At 46.4% G+C, this 15,383-nt stretch overlaps 1 protein-coding gene and 1 pseudogene across 4 annotated transcripts in view; both read right to left on the reverse strand.

The window, feature by feature from the left end:
* Window positions 1–15,383, reverse strand: part of NRP2 (neuropilin 2) — a 120,095-nt gene that overhangs the window by 15,777 nt on the left and 88,935 nt on the right. For 2 of the 4 annotated variants that reach the window (XM_043445655.1, XM_043445654.1), the window contains exon 16: window positions 3,673–7,168. The exons of the other annotated variants lie outside the window; for them this stretch is intronic. In XM_043445655.1, coding sequence (XP_043301590.1) covers window positions 6,888–7,168 — 281 coding nt within the window. In that variant the 3' untranslated portion in view covers window positions 3,673–6,887. Of the gene's footprint in view, window positions 1–3,672; window positions 7,169–15,383 lie in introns of those variants that run through there. 4 annotated transcript variants of the gene reach the window in all.
* On the reverse strand, window positions 11,068–11,177 carry LOC122426937 (annotated as a pseudogene).

Consider the following 15,383-nt stretch of genomic DNA (forward strand, 5'->3'; position numbering starts at 1 on the left):
AAAAAAATCCCTGCCATTAAGATTTCCTTTAGCTAAAAGTGTCCTAAAGTTTTCCCCTGCAAGCACTCCCCCTAGTTTAGAGAGACAGAGCCAGAGATGATGTGGCTTCTGCGCATGATAGGGGATATAAGGCAGGCTGTCCACTAGCTTCTTAGCCTCTCAGATGGAGGCAGGTTCACTCTAAAAAGGACACTCCAGGCTTCCAAAGCATCTATTAAAGTGTAAGCAGGCACACCGCTTGACCCACATATTCTATTCCAGAGAAACGTGAACAAAGAGGCAACTGTAAGGATGTTCATTACAGTATTGTTTATAATATATATATAATATTGTTTATAGTAAGAAAAACTAGACACAACCTGAATTCCCACCAGCAGGGAAGCAGTTAATAAACTATGGTACAGCCACATGATACAAAATGCTAGAGGATATTTAAAAAGAATTGTGTAAGCCTGTCAGGCATGCAACAAAGTAGCCCCAAGACTTTCTCAAAGGAAAAGAAGCACATTATCCAGGCAAGTGACCCAACGCTGATACTATTTACACAAAACCAAAGCAAACTGCATAATTAGACATGAACATATACATTTGTAAAGGTATAAAACAAGCCCTGAAATTATATACCTTGAACAATTTCTCATGGTTCCCTCTGGGAGGGGAGTGCAACTGGTTAACAATGAAATGAACTTCTTTTTTAAAAAAAACAATTTGCAGTTTTTGAGGCTATAGCCACAAATAACTCGCAAGTTGAAAAGAAATGAAAGGAAGCCTAGTCAGATACCATCCTAAAGTTTACCCCAATGACCTTCTTCAGTATCAATAATCACTGTGGCCATGAGCCTCCAAGAATAGGTGTTTTCTCTACTCAGTGACCAGTCCTGCCTCCAGCATGTCTGTTGCTGACTCTTCAAATGGCCTTTACTATGTCTTGGCTTGATGCCCATGGGACTTTAGTTTTATTGGGAGCTTGGAGGTCAGTGACAGCAAAGCCCAGGAACAACTATTTTATTGGTGAGTAGAAGGATTCTGGGTCTCTTGCCCACTGGCCTTAGGTCAAGAATGGTTTCTGCTGTTTGCCCTGAAGCACCAAGATTGTGTACTGTGCCAAGCAGAAACCATACTAAGAGGGGGTCTGCTCTTTGGCAAGTGCCCAAATCTTGTACCCATTCCAGGCTTAAGTTTGGGGCCAAAAGGAACTCCTTTCTCCACACAGTGCAGACGTAGCCCGGCTGTGGCCTGTGGCCCGATGCCTTCTGAGGGTCCAGGTGTCTGATGATATCTAACCTGAAGACCCACTCCATGCACTTGATCTGTGTCAGGCTTCATCAAATCCTACACGGCTCCTAGCTTTTAGTTTATTTGTGTAAGGCGATCTTTCCCCGGCAGATCACAAGGCCATCAGCTGGTGCCTCCCCTCCCCTCCTTCTCCTCTGGTTGGCTTTGTTTGTGTTTTCTTTGGGCCGTCACTGAAGTGGATGAAAGGCAAATCACAGCTGCAAGAGCCCCAGTGATGCACACACAACGGGAACACCAGCCACACCTACAGGTCTGTAGTTTGGCTCAGATATGGAGACCACAAAGCGCACAAATTAAAACTTGAAAATGAAGCTCTTTTCATCAGAGATGATAGAAAGGCCAACAACGTTTGTGCCAAACAACTGCACAGTCTGTGAAGAGAGGTGACAAAAACAAACCGAGGACCACAGTTGACCGGCTGGGCTGAGGGTATCTGGGCTAGGAGGGCAGGGTCTTGCTTCAACCCCAGGAATGCACATTTAAACCATCATAAAGGGCCAGGTAGGAGCCAAGACAGACCCTACTAGGCCTTGACATCTGGTGTTTATGATCCATGGAAATACAATTTCTGTACCATTTATGCTTGGGTTAGGTCTGAAATACCATACTGATAACAGTGCAGTGTTGGATGCCTAAGATCAGAATTGTTAACAGTCTCTGCTCTTTTGGGGAAGAGAGAGAATGTGTATAGAATAAGCCTTGGGGTCAGAACCAAGGAAAAGCAATGATGAAATTCTCAAAGGTGGCTGCAAAAACAGTAATGCTAATACAGCATACACGATGGCTAATTTAATTCACTGGCAAACCTGGTCCCAGGCCAGCTTATGAAAATGTTGACTGAGCCTGGCTCTTTGTTGGAAATAAATGCTTCTGAGATGCTTTCATTTTCATCCTTTGCTAATAGGAACAAATGGCTTTAAGGATAGCCACCTGTTATGTGGACAAAATGGGTCATGATGCTCGTCGTTGGAGGAAAAAACAAGGCTCATGGACATTCAACTCTATTGTCCTGCAGAGGACAGACAGTGACATCTCCGGTGAGCCAGCTGTAGCGACTGCAGATCTGAAAACCCAGAAACCTGTTTTCTTTAGCACCACTTGGGCAGGTTGATAGCTGTAAAAAAGCAATTCTTCCTGGCTCTAGGTTTAGAAAGGAAGAAAAGCAGGATCCTGGCAGAAATAGGCTTTTTTGGACATGCTCCTTTCCTTGGAGGCCATTAGGAATGTTCTCAGACTCTGAGGACGGGTTTGGGGTTGATACTTTTAATACACCCCATAAATTTAGGGGGGTGGAAAATTCTTCCATCATCACTTTTGACCACCATCTAGAAACACTGAATTGCTGTGAGGCTGTCTTTCCTAGATCTTTTTTTTTTTTGCCCCTAATAACTCTCTGATAAAATATTTTATATAACTATGTCACTAAATATGGCCTTCCACAATGGCTTAGTGGGTAAAGAATCTGCCTGCAGTGTAGAAGACACAGGTTCGATCCCTGGGTCAGGAAGATCCCCTGGAGATGGGAATGGCAACCCACTCCAGCATTCTGGCCTGGAAAATCCCATAGACAGAGAAGCTCGGTGGGCTACAGTCCAAGGGATGGGGTGAGTGGCAAAGAGTAGGACACGACTGAGCACATAAACTTATAGTCATAATTCATGCTACTAAATACTCATCAAATACTTATCAAAAGATCTGGCTTTTCAGTAAGTTTCCCCAAGTTCCTCTCCTCAAAGTTTTTATAGAATATTCCTTTTATAAAATATTCCACCATGATATTTCTAGGTTCCCAGTAATCATATAATTATCTTCATTACTTGCTCCAAAGTCTGGAATATTTTTGAGCTTTGAACATACTGTAAGTTCCCGTTTGGTCTGGGAAAGTGCTCATAAATTGGAGATCGACGTCCCCGTGGAAGTAATAATTTGGTAGGCAAGGGGTAAGATGTTGCCACTTCTTCTCCAAAGGAAACTATCTGTCTCTGCAGAGCTGAGAACATGATTCAGCTTCGCTGGTCCCAGCCCCGGGGGCCTTTTGAAAGTAGAGTCCCATCTCCAGGGATTTGCCATCAAGAGAAATTTTGTGGAATCACATGGAGTAATTTAGCACTTAGCAACTTTTGCAAAATCCCACACCAATCATAAAAGTTGGCTCAGCTGCACAAATTGGATAAAACTCCTAACAAGCAGGAGTAATAAAAATAAAAGAAGGAGAAGTTGGCATTCAGCCTCAAGGAGAAAACCCACCTCCTTCCCACAGAAATGCCCTCTAGCTCAGGAGGTGATGTATAAACTTTGCAAACATCAGTTTGTTCAAAGCCTACATCTGAACTTTGTTCTCATAAGCCAAGGTGGGGAAAAAAAAAAAAACAGATGTTTGTATAAAAATATCATCATTTTATTACATTCCACACAATACATTTTCAAATAGTTTTCAACGTCCACAAGGTATTTTGACACACAGGCAACTGAGCAATGCAAGCTATGTCACAGTTATAGGGCATGGGGATAAGAATAGGAAGTAAAAATCTTTAAGTTTTCTTGTTTTGCTGTTGTTCTTTGGTAATTTTCCATTATTTAGGTGTTTACTTGCCTGCTAGCTTCATTTTTAAAGACACAGTCTTCTTAAAGATGGGGTATCAACCTCAGAAATATTACTGGATTTCCTATCCTATTCTGGCTTTAATCCCAAAAATGTGGGACAAGGGAAAAGATAATTTAGTTTCAGCATTCTGTTTTGTCAATGGCAATGCTATGATCCTGTTTTTCTTTCTTCTGCCTTCACAGGCAATTAAGGGATAGCAATTGCTAGCATAATACCAAGAAAGGGATTTTTTCACCCCAGAGATAAGGGTTTCCCTCCTGGAACTGTTAACATGAAAGCTCTACTAAGGCAAAAACTTTGCCAGCCCGAGCTAGACCTTCCTTTCATTCATTTATTTTTTAATAGTTGCTATCACCTCTTTGTCTTCTGAGAAGCAACTCTAAACATGCATGCATGCATTCACCTGTCCAGTCTATTTTTTTTTTTTTTAGAAGAGAGGGACCCTTCCCTTCCTCCACGAAATACAGAATTTTGCTTTTTAAAGCTGCAAGGCATGACATTATAGAAGAGCTGCCCTTTTAGCATAGTACCTGGATAATACTATGAAAGTTGCTGGGGCCGAGAGAGTGGAGAGAGACAGAGAGAGGAAGAGAGAGAGAGAGAGATGCGACATCCCCAGCTGAAGTGCATTATGGGATTCACAGATTTGAGCAGTCTCATATTCTCAACGACAGCATGTACATAAAGATGACGCCACCATGGGGCATCAGATAAAGATACAGCAAATGCACAAAGTTGTTGTCATCTTCTTTTAAAGAAGGGAAATCCTCACGGGTGTATGGTAACTCAGACAGTTGCTACACTGGCTGGACTTCCCAGGTGTAATTTCCCGACACCACGCTTCCATGGGGTGCCTATAGGGATGTCAATCATTTCAAGGGAATGCCTGGCCCCAAACACATCACTGGATACGGACACCTGAGATAAAAAGCCCTCAGTGATGGGCATGAAAGTCATCCTAAGGTATCCATGGTATCCTGCCACCCCTCCTCTCTCTCCCCCCTCTTTCTTTCTCCATCTTCAGCTGGGGTAAGACACTTCTTGAAATCTCAAGGTAGCTCACGCTCTAGCCTTTCATCTTCTTTTCTTGGCAGGGCTGCTGTGGTTGAGACAGACGAGCTCTTTGAAATAGAGTAAGAGTGGGAGAGCACCATTCTTTCAGGAGGATGAAACAAACCAGATGCGAAAGTTGAGTGTGCGTTTGTTGGAGGGACCTATGTGAATATTCCAAAAGAATGCTAAGTCTCTCTCCTACAAGCAGCCAAAAAATCATTAGTATTTTGTTCTCAGAAGGTATCTGGAGGCTTTCAGCCCAGGCAACCATCTTTGGAGAGAATCTTACACTTCCCCAGTGGATTCCTAGCAGGAAGGTGAGAAACAAACACCCCCAGCCTAAGCCCCAGTACGCTGAGAATCTCATTAAAATATGCATTTTCTATCAATGAAATTGGCTTCATTATTGAATCTATCCTTCGTACAATATCGTTAGGCAGTTTATCTCTAACATCCCTCTCCCTGGGTTGCTTAGAAAGACTCCCTGGGTTGCTTAGAAAGGACAAATGGGCAGCAACGGATTTATCTTCCTTATACCTTCTCCTGACAATGCAGTCACATCTGGAAATGCCAGGCCAGCCTATGAAGGTGTATTTACCAGATGCTATGAATGCTTTAAGGGGTAGCACATTAGTACATTTAAACAAATGGTAACTTTTTATTCTCTCATAGTATTCAAATAAGTCAGGGGAACAGCCTTATATTTTAGTGGCTATAGATTCGGGCACACATTAACACCATGAAAGGAAAGCAAATGACCCCCTTCCCCCCATATTTTACAAATGCTATTAACCATGATCCATATGATACCAAAGAAGACTTTTTTAACCTTGTTACTCCACCCCATCCCCCGGTGGGCCGAATGAACCCCCTGGGGTGAGGGTTTTTTTTTAAAGACAGCATTTCAATCCTTCCTTCTCCACTTCCTCCTGCTCTCAACAGGCTACTGCTTTTCCTACATCAGTCTCAGATTGGTTATTCTCTATGACTTATTCCAAGATTGGACTTAACTGATAAAAGCTAAACATTCATTATGAGCTTCTCTTTTATAAGGCAACATGAGACAAATTTGCTTCAGGGCTTGGAAGGAAGAGATGGTTCCACAGGCACCCAATGGCTGTTACTGTGTAACGTCAGAGACACCCCAGACGGGACTAGCTGGGAGTCACATCTGGGTCTGAGTGCAGTGGGAGACCCTTCCTCTTGGGTCAGGTGGGTGGGGCCTGGGGACAGGGATGGGAGGGGCCACATTCCTTCTCGGGTGGCCTCTAGTTTTAGGTACCTGGAGATGACAATGGTAAGCCAACAGAAATCCAGCCGGAGCTAGATAAGGCAACAAAAAGCTTCAATCTCTTCTCCAAGTAAACAGAACTAGAACAGTTATATTATTTTCTGGAACATGTACCCCCGGAGAAGTAACACGTGAGTTAAACGGGGGCCCTCTCTGAACACACGCACACACTCCCCTCCCCCCGAGCCAGCCTCTCTCACACCCACGCACACACAGAGCTATTCACAGGCGCAGATGTATACTATGTACACACACACAGATCCGGGTTTCCCCCACGTCTCCTGGCGGACTGCCCACCGGAGAGGAGGGGTGGGCTAAGGCAAGGGGAAGAAACAGGGAACCAGTCTCTGGAAGGAAACCAGCTGAGCCGTGAGTTGTGAGGTGCTTAGGGGCGTGTGTCTTCTCGTATTCCAAGATGCAGCATTGTCGAGTTGGGGTTGGGCGGTTTGGAATCAACAAAAGGAGAACAAAAGAACCCGAGGAGAACGGTCGGGATGGATACGAGCGCACAGGGTTTGGGCCCAGAGACAGAGATGTCTGAGCGTTCACACAGAGACTAGGCGAGGAGGAAAAAGTGCAAAATCGAGGCAACGTGTCTGCAGTCTTTCTTGTTTGATTTGGGTGCGGTCCTTGCTTCGGCCCTCAGCAGTGCGAGCTGCGGTCTTGCTCTAGCTTAATGGTTAGGGTGGGTTCCACCGCCAGAGGGGCCCCGTTGGTGTAGTGGGAGGTTTTGTAGGTGATGGAGTGATCGGTCTTCTTGGCCGCATAGCGGAACCGGTGGTAGTGCAGCACCAGGGCCAGCGCGACGGAGAGCAGCACCAGCGCGGCGCCCCCGGCGGCCATAACGTAATACCAGAAGGCTGGGATGGGCGGCACGGGCACCGTGTCCACCGTGGGCTCGGTCCCCGGTGGGAGGGTGCCCCCTGGTGGAGAGACACAGAAGAGGGTTGCTAGGCTGAGAGCATGCAGACTAGTCCAAAACTAATTCAAAAAAGAAAAGAAACACACACATGCTTCGGAGTGGATAGGGAAGGGGACAGGGGAACAAGATGGTCCTGAGTATTCAGGGTGGGCCAGGCACTTTTCAGTGATCGATGTTACTTCCTGCTTACAACCCTATCAGGTAGGTACTCTCAGACCCATTTTACAGATGAGGAAATAATGAATGGTTTTACAGCAAGTGATAAGTATTGTATTGAACCAAGAGCTATGTGATTCCAAAACTCTTTTCTTCTCTCTGTTTAACTGCAATACTCTATAATATGTAGAAGCATTATGATTCTCTCTCTCACACACACACACGCATACACACAGGAATACATGCAAGTGATGTTAAAATGACTTCTGGGATTCCATAGGACTGATTCTCCGAATGGGTGGAAATAACAATATTTGGTCTGGCTGGCCAGCATTCTCAAACAATGTATTAATTAGGCTGGCTAGACTTGAAGGGGAATTCCACTTTGGTTTGCCAAGGCTTCCATGGCCACTGAAATCAGCCTGGTCTTGTCTAAACAGGTCAGTTACCACTGTCAAGCAATGACTAACACATCTTCATTTTTTAATTGAATGGAGGATTTAAAAAGCTGATTGGAAGGATGTTGCAACCAAAAAATGTGGGTGCAAAACGACAGTAGGTATGTGAGAGTGACAGTGAGTAAGTGAGAGCAAAGGGAAGGAGAACATTCTAATCACGGGAAAGACAGAGGAGGGAAGAGAAGCTAGCAGAGGATTTACAAGGCAACCACATTCACTGGCCAGCCTCTGGTTGCCATGGAGATGATGGCGTAGATTTAAGCCCAGGGTAACTCTGGGGAAAGACTGGCTGGAGTCCCATTTAATGCAAAACAGGGCTACAACTTGCTTCTCCCAACGATTTACATCAGATGAGAATCCGGCCCAAATGGGACTAGGAGCTTTTGAGCTTGCCAAAACCAGACATGATCTTTACTTCTGAAAAATGATGTATGCTTAACCTATGAAAAATTCCTCCCTAGCTGCTTACATCAAGTAGAGGTGGCCAGAAAGATGTGTCCTCTCTATCCATGGAATACCCCCGGTGGGAGCCACGGTGGTGGGGGAGGAGATGCTGCTGCCTTCTCCTTGGACCGCTGGTCCTACCCTTGGGTGCATCTCTGCTCAAGACGCAGACAAGGCTCATTGATATTTTCATGCCTCCCTCACAAGACGTGGACTCCTCAAGCAGAAGCACTCGCTCTCATCCTGGTTTCTACCTCAGGGTATGTATGCACCAAGAAGACTATCCATAAATGCTCGTGATTAAAAAGACTGAACTGAGGTGAAGACTCCTATTTCTGAGTCAGTGTTTGCCGATTCCTGCAACCTGAACCCTGGAGCACCTCTTTTTGATTTGGGGGATAGCTGAGGGGTGAATCAGACCTTCTGATGCCTTCTCAGAAGTGTTAGAAAAATGAGAGCATTTTTCTTGGAAAATCTTTCAGAGCCTGTCCACTCTTCCAGCTCTTAATCACTGACTCCTCTAGCTTTAGGGAATCCCCTTGTGCTAGGGTACAGGGTTCGTCGGGGCCTCTGAGCCCATCAGAAGTGCCACAGGGTTGGGAGGAGCTATGTCGAGAATGTGTCACCCAGTATACACCCTGGCAGCTGCAGCCGCCACCCCTGGGGTGGAAAGGATCCCAGAATCCCAGGGTCACCACCACGCCCCTTTCTATCCTGTCTTCTTCCTTACCTCCTCCTCTCCTGGTGTTTACTCCCAGACCATTTCCACCTTTTAATAATTTCATTACTGTAGCTAAGCTCCCTCACTCCAGCCCTCCTCCCCTCCCTCCCTCCCTCTTTTTGTGACCATACTGAAACAAAGAGAAAGCAAGGCCCTGAAAACAGCTCCTCGAAATGGCCAGCTCGTGAGTCACAGGGACGTGGTGTCAACTCATTATTCAGGTCACCAAGAGTATCTGCTGCCTGGCAACCATCCTGCTGTTGGATTTTCATGTGGGCTCAGGAGAACGCATGAGAAACAACAAAGTGTGCAGAGATGGACTCCAGGTTCCTCTGGGCCACCTGCCTCTCCCCAAAGGGTGTCCTCGGGTCTGCCTCTGATTTCCATTTGGCTCCACAGTGAGACCCACCCTCTAATGAGGCAGCTGCTCAGCCATGAGAGGGAAGGAAGGCGGTAAGTCCGCAGGAATTAACTCCCCCTCTGAAGTGCCTGACCAGACCACAAAGCAGGAGCGCTCATTTTTGTCAAGCATGAAACACTCATAACTGCTCTCGTCCCCACCATCACCACAGTCTCAGTTCAAAAAGCTGCTTTTCTTCAGCCACAGCGCTGGTTCTCAACACCAAATACACTGCCTCTCTCCCACCCCCAGGGCTCAAAATGCTGGGGCTGAGGCCTTCCTCCTGTGACTCCTAGTGTTGCTTATGATATCCACAAAGCCGGGGCACAGAGGGGAGGATCTAGGGAACAGTAGAGAACCCACCTGCCAAAGATAGACATAAGAGACTCAGGTTCGATCCCTGGGTCAGGAAGATCCCCTGGAGGAGGGCACGGCAGCCCACTCCAGTATTCTTGCCTGGAGAACCCCATGGACAGGGAAGCCTGGTGAACTACCAGTCCATGGAGTTGCATAGAGTCAGACATGACTGTACCGACTGAGCGCTGGAGAAGTCACATTGTGTGGGTTACAGATTCAGAATCAGAGCTAGATCCCTGGCCTCAAGTTCTGCTCTGCTCTGGGAGACAAACTCCACTTTCTCATAAAACCTTCCTCCCATTTCCTGCTAATACTTCCCTCCCCAGAAATGATCACCATGCAGAAACTTTTAGTGACAGAAGCCATTTGGTGGACGACATCATATTGGCTCCTTAAGCATTTCCCCTGGACATTTGTTTGGAGAAATGAGAAAATATACTATGTGAATTTGTGTTTTTAATGTTAAGGCAGTCAGAAAAGAGAGGATACAGCTAACAGTCCTCCTCTCATCCCCCTCAGGCAATTTTTGATGACCTGCAGTTGGGGGCCAGAGTTTCTTAGGACCTTCTCCAGCTAAAGAGACTCAACTCCCACAGGCCGCTGTTTTACAATCTGGCTCTGCGGCAGTCTTCAAGGGCTGTATGCTAATAAGGCTGTGGTCTGCCAGCCAGAGAAAAGGAAGGTCAATAGGGGTTAAGTCCTCTTCCAGAGCACCTTCCAAGATAAGGGCAGCAATCCCAGGAATGTTGGATGGATGGATGGATAGATGGGGTGGGGGGTGGAGAGTGGCTAGAGGAATGAGTGGACAGCTGAATGGAGGAATGCATGTTGGACCAACATTCAGACTTCCCTGAAAAAACCTTGATGACCTAATGGTACTTCACAGAATAGTTATTCTTGGAAAGTGTTAGATTGTTAGCTCATACCATGCCTCTACATTAAAATGCAAAAAGGTGCCCTCTTCGGGCAGATGCTGGTAAGTGGCTGCATTTTAGCCCCACTTGCCCCCTCAGCCATGAGATGCCCAGGCCATTGCTTCACAACTCAGGAGCTGGAGACACGTCCCCCAGGATGGGAGAAAAAACGCAGGTGACTTCAACTTTGTCCAACACTGGTGATGTGCTCACCTGAAGAGTCCCTTTGATTGTTCAGACTTCCCCCATGTACTCACAGATTTTGATTTCCCCCCAACTGAAAGATGCTTTCAATGCCTGTTCTATTTTTCATGAATTTCCACCTTCTAATTCTGTATATGGTTTTCCCATTGTGTAAATAATGAGAAACAGAAATTTAAATAGTCAACTCCAAGTGTATTTGCAAGGTTGAGTAGGCTTCTACCTGTAAAAGTTCTGAGCTCCTGGAGAAAGGGGTGGTGTGAAGGTGGAGAATTTAAATTCTGAGAAACAATAGATTCTAAGAAGCCCTGCACAGGAGGATAATACACTTGATCTTAGCCAAAAGGCCGAGAAGCAATATGGGAGTATAACAACAAAAAAATTACACAGTAGGTAGGTTCTTTCCACTCCTGTTGTGCAAACAGGGTTACTGAGTTAATAAGCAATTGGGAAATGTGAGCATAACTACCACTCTAATGAGTGGAGACTTCCTGGGTGCCAGGAATTGGACAACTAATCATCTTTATTCTTCATGACTCTCAGATGGGAAAGTGGAGAACCTGAGAGGATAAGTGACTTTCTCCTGGTTTTGCCTGGAGGAAAACTGAGGAGGAGGACGGGGGCAGCACAGAGTGGAACCCGAGAGATGGCCCAGAGCTTTTGGAGGAGGCACACGCAGCTGGGAAGTGGTGGGGTCAGGACTGGAAGCACGTGGACCAAATCCTCCGCCCGTGCTGGAACCCAGGGGTCAGAAGACGAAATCTGGCTCTCAGCCTATTTCTGTACATTTTGGAACACAGCCACCCTCATCACATATGGCTTATGGCCGCCTTTGTGCCCAGGCGCAGGGAGTCCCAGCCACACAGAGTGTCATAGAGCCCAACATGTTCACTATCTGTCCACTGACAGAAGAAGTGTGCAGACTCTGCCCTAACCACACGGGGTGGAACAGGAAGCAGACCTCTCCCTTTCTGCTTCTTTCTCTGTCTGAACCTGTCTGCAGACTGTCTCAGTCAAATTCTCACTGAATCACCAAAAAGCGAAAACATCTCTGCAGCTAAGTTTATGAAATGTCCTCCGGACCTGGAGGAGTCATCCAGGTTTCCAAGAGAAATGTTTCGAAAGATACCTAATGTAAATCATCTCTCTTGGAGGGGGAAAAAAAGAGGCTCATTGCAAATCAGAACTCTTTCAGGCCTGGCCTGTCTGCAGTCTTGTATGTGTAGGTTGAAAACGAAGTGCTGGAGAAGGGGCATTTCAGTTAAAACATTTATTTAATTTGTGAGATTAAACAAACAAAAGAGAAAGCTGGCTTCTCTAGAGAAGTTTATAGAAGAGGGTCGAGGAACGTGGTCACGCCTACCGATCTGTTTGGAAGAAGAATGCAGAAGCATAAAATTTCCCTGAGAAATGACTCTCCATTTGCCTTGCACTCAGTACGTGTGTGTGTGTGTGTGTGTGTGTGTGTGTGTGTGTGTGTGTGTGTGTGTGTGTGTGTGTGTGTGTGTGTGTGTGTGTGTGTGTGTGTGTGTGTGTCGGGGGGGGTGGTCATTGGGAGATTTCCACTTAATTAGTAGGAATGCTGCTGCCTGCCCCCCCACACCTGTCTAAGACACCCCTAAACCCAGATCCGTGGCTGCCTGAAGTCTGAACACTTGTCCTCTCTTTGGTGACACTTAGATTACTTCTTTTAAATTAAGGCTTGTCCCTTCTGTTCCTGGACAGAGGAAAAGTCAGTGAAAAAAATTTTCTTCTCCCCTTAGAGAAACTGATGTTGGTGGCGGCTTCAATGAATGGTAAACTTGCAGGGCGATGTGTCAGGCCTCTGCGGATCGAACCTCACAAAGGATGCCTTGGGGTCCCCTCGGGCAGCAGCAGCAGGCGGGCAGTGAGCGGTTCACACGCATCTCCTCTCCAGGCTCCCCGGCTCAGCAACACCTAGCTCTGATCCGGCAGCTGGGGACCTCAGGGGGAGGGGGCCATGGGGAAGGAGTCACAGCCCACAGCTGCCTATCTGGAGCCCTGGCAGGGGCTGGGAATACTCTGCCTTTCATCAGAGGATCACGGCGAAAACACCATTTAACCCTCACTGTGTCTTGCAAGTGCTTCTAGTCAAAAGAGCTGTGGGAGAAAGGGATGCCAGAGAGAGAGAGAATTTGAGGCTCACCCCAGGTCTTGTGCCCTGGCATAGGGGGGCGTTACACTGGGGAGCAAAGTCTCAGGGAGGCAGCCGATTGGCAGATCAAGCGGGGATGCGGGCGGGGATGGAAAGATGGGGAAGAGACATGGCAGAGATGGGCCAGTTGGTACGAACTAAACAGACCTGAAAACCTGAGACACAGGGTCAAACCCTAGGCAGCTGTCACTGCCCCAAAATGGGCCCCTCTATGCCCAGGAGACAGCCTGTGATGTCCTCTTTCTACTTTTACCTGGATGAAAATTGCAGAGGACTGCACGAGTGAGGCCCAAGAGGTAGGGCCAGCAGCCCTCAGAGCTGGTCTGAGACCCAAACCCAGGCTCAGAGCTGGGAGCAGGAGCTACTGATGTCCCTCCTGGCATCCATCAGTGGTTGACGCGGCACTTTTGAATCCTTCACTTTCACTCCCACCCGTGCCTGGGACTCCCATGGGTCTCTCTGCTCCCGCTTTGTTCAAAGCCCACAGCCTCGAACATGAACAAGAGCTCTTGCTTCCACTGCAACCTGCTAAAAATAACTACCTGGTAAACAACTGCAGAACTTAGATTACGGGTTTTATGTATTTTTACTGGCTTATTATTCTTTTTACTCGTATTGAAAATAGAAAGCATTGGTTAAGAAGAAATAATCCATCACCTTAATTACACCACTTTTCAGTTCTCCACCTCCCCCCACTCTTTTACACACAGTTTTTCATTTGTTAAAGCTCAAATTCTAGAAAAAGATACATGATGGCACTATGTCTATAGCCACTGCTTAGAAAAAAAGAAAAAAAAAAGCACACCCAGGCCACATTGTTTAGAACAACAGCAAAAAAGTCGTTTTAAACATCACATGACAACACAGCTTATTCATTCCATCTCCTTGTCCCCTCTCTACATGGCTCTCTTTTTCAGTGTGGCTTGTTTCTCTTCACTACTGACTCATATCCTGATACACAATCAAAGCATATATACCAAGCAGAAAACACAAGGTGATTCGAATAAAAAGAAAATGTTCCATGGCAAGAGATGAGTAAGAGGCAGAAAATGAAAGACACTTCAAAATATAAAAGATCAAGACTATCTAATAAGCCTCAGTCCAGAAAGCCACTTTTGTTGCATTGCCTTAAAGGTTTACCTAGTACACATTGGTCTCTCATAAAGAATGAGATTGCTTCTGTCTCATGGTAAATTTATAATGGAAAAGAAAAACAATCTACATTCCAAAAAAAAAAAACCCCACCATACTAACAATATATGCCTGTTGTTAATAGGGTTTCACCATCAGCTTTCCATATCCTGCTTGCCCAAACCTGATTTCTCTGTTTCTCTATTTGAGTGAACAGCCTGGTTTAATTCCCAAGGCATTCACCCTCCCACCAAGAGAAGGCTGCCACCACCCTGACCCGGAGAGGTCATTGGTAAGGTAGAGCGAATGTCCTCTTTCCTCTCCCAAATGGAAGGCTTCGCTCAAGTCAAAACCCAGAGATGTCTACTGAAGTCAGAGGGGCTTCAGCCCAATAGAAGCCTCCCTGGCCCTGGGTTCATCTGGCTACCAAGTCAGAGTTCCATGTAAAACTTGCCAACGCGATCGACACTGTCCATTCTCAATTCCCATCCTGCTCTTGACTCCCGAGCCAAGTCTCTGGAGTTTGGTTTCCTCCTTCCAAAGATGCTTGTTATTTCCCAAGACCACAGCCGTGGGGGCAATCCATGCCACTCAAGGGCTGCCTGTGCTGGAGTCCCAAACCAGCCCATCGGAAGCACACTGGAAATTCTTACCTTGGGGTCCCTAAGCCCTGTGTTTATTTTGGCTAAACGAGCACTGCAGCTCTGAGGCTATTTTATTTACGTATATATTTTACAAGAGAACATGACTGGCCTGTGTAGCCTCATGGTAAATACAGCCTCCGCGACAGCACATGTGCCCTGGTTTGTTTATTCACTCACAGAAGCAAACCACTTAGCCACTGAACTTGTCAGTCATGGACCCAGACATCCATGTTCACACAGCAGAGTGTCTGCCGTGGGGGCTGAAGGCCCTAACCAGCCTTTCCTGGGAGCTTTGAGTCTCAGCAATCAAAGTCACGTGAAACAACGTAAGCAAGTTTACTTCCCCAGGATCTACATTACCTTGGGTCCCGAAAGTTAGAACTTGAATTCAACTGTAATCCAAGCCGTTCAGTTTTGATCTCAGCTTTTCCTTCCGATACTTTTACATTCACGTTAACAGAAAATCTCACACCCACGGAGCGCCAACACATGCACAGGAATACTCTTAATACTTGAAAAATGTGCAATGGGGAGTGGGGATGGGACTCAGGGAGGCCAGGAAGGGTGAGGAAGAAAGAAAAGACATCCTAGATAGGTTTCCCACCCCCCATCCT

Source organism: Cervus canadensis, chromosome 24 (assembly GCF_019320065.1).
Source record: "Cervus canadensis isolate Bull #8, Minnesota chromosome 24, ASM1932006v1, whole genome shotgun sequence".
NCBI classification, from domain to species: domain Eukaryota; kingdom Metazoa; phylum Chordata; class Mammalia; order Artiodactyla; family Cervidae; genus Cervus; species Cervus canadensis.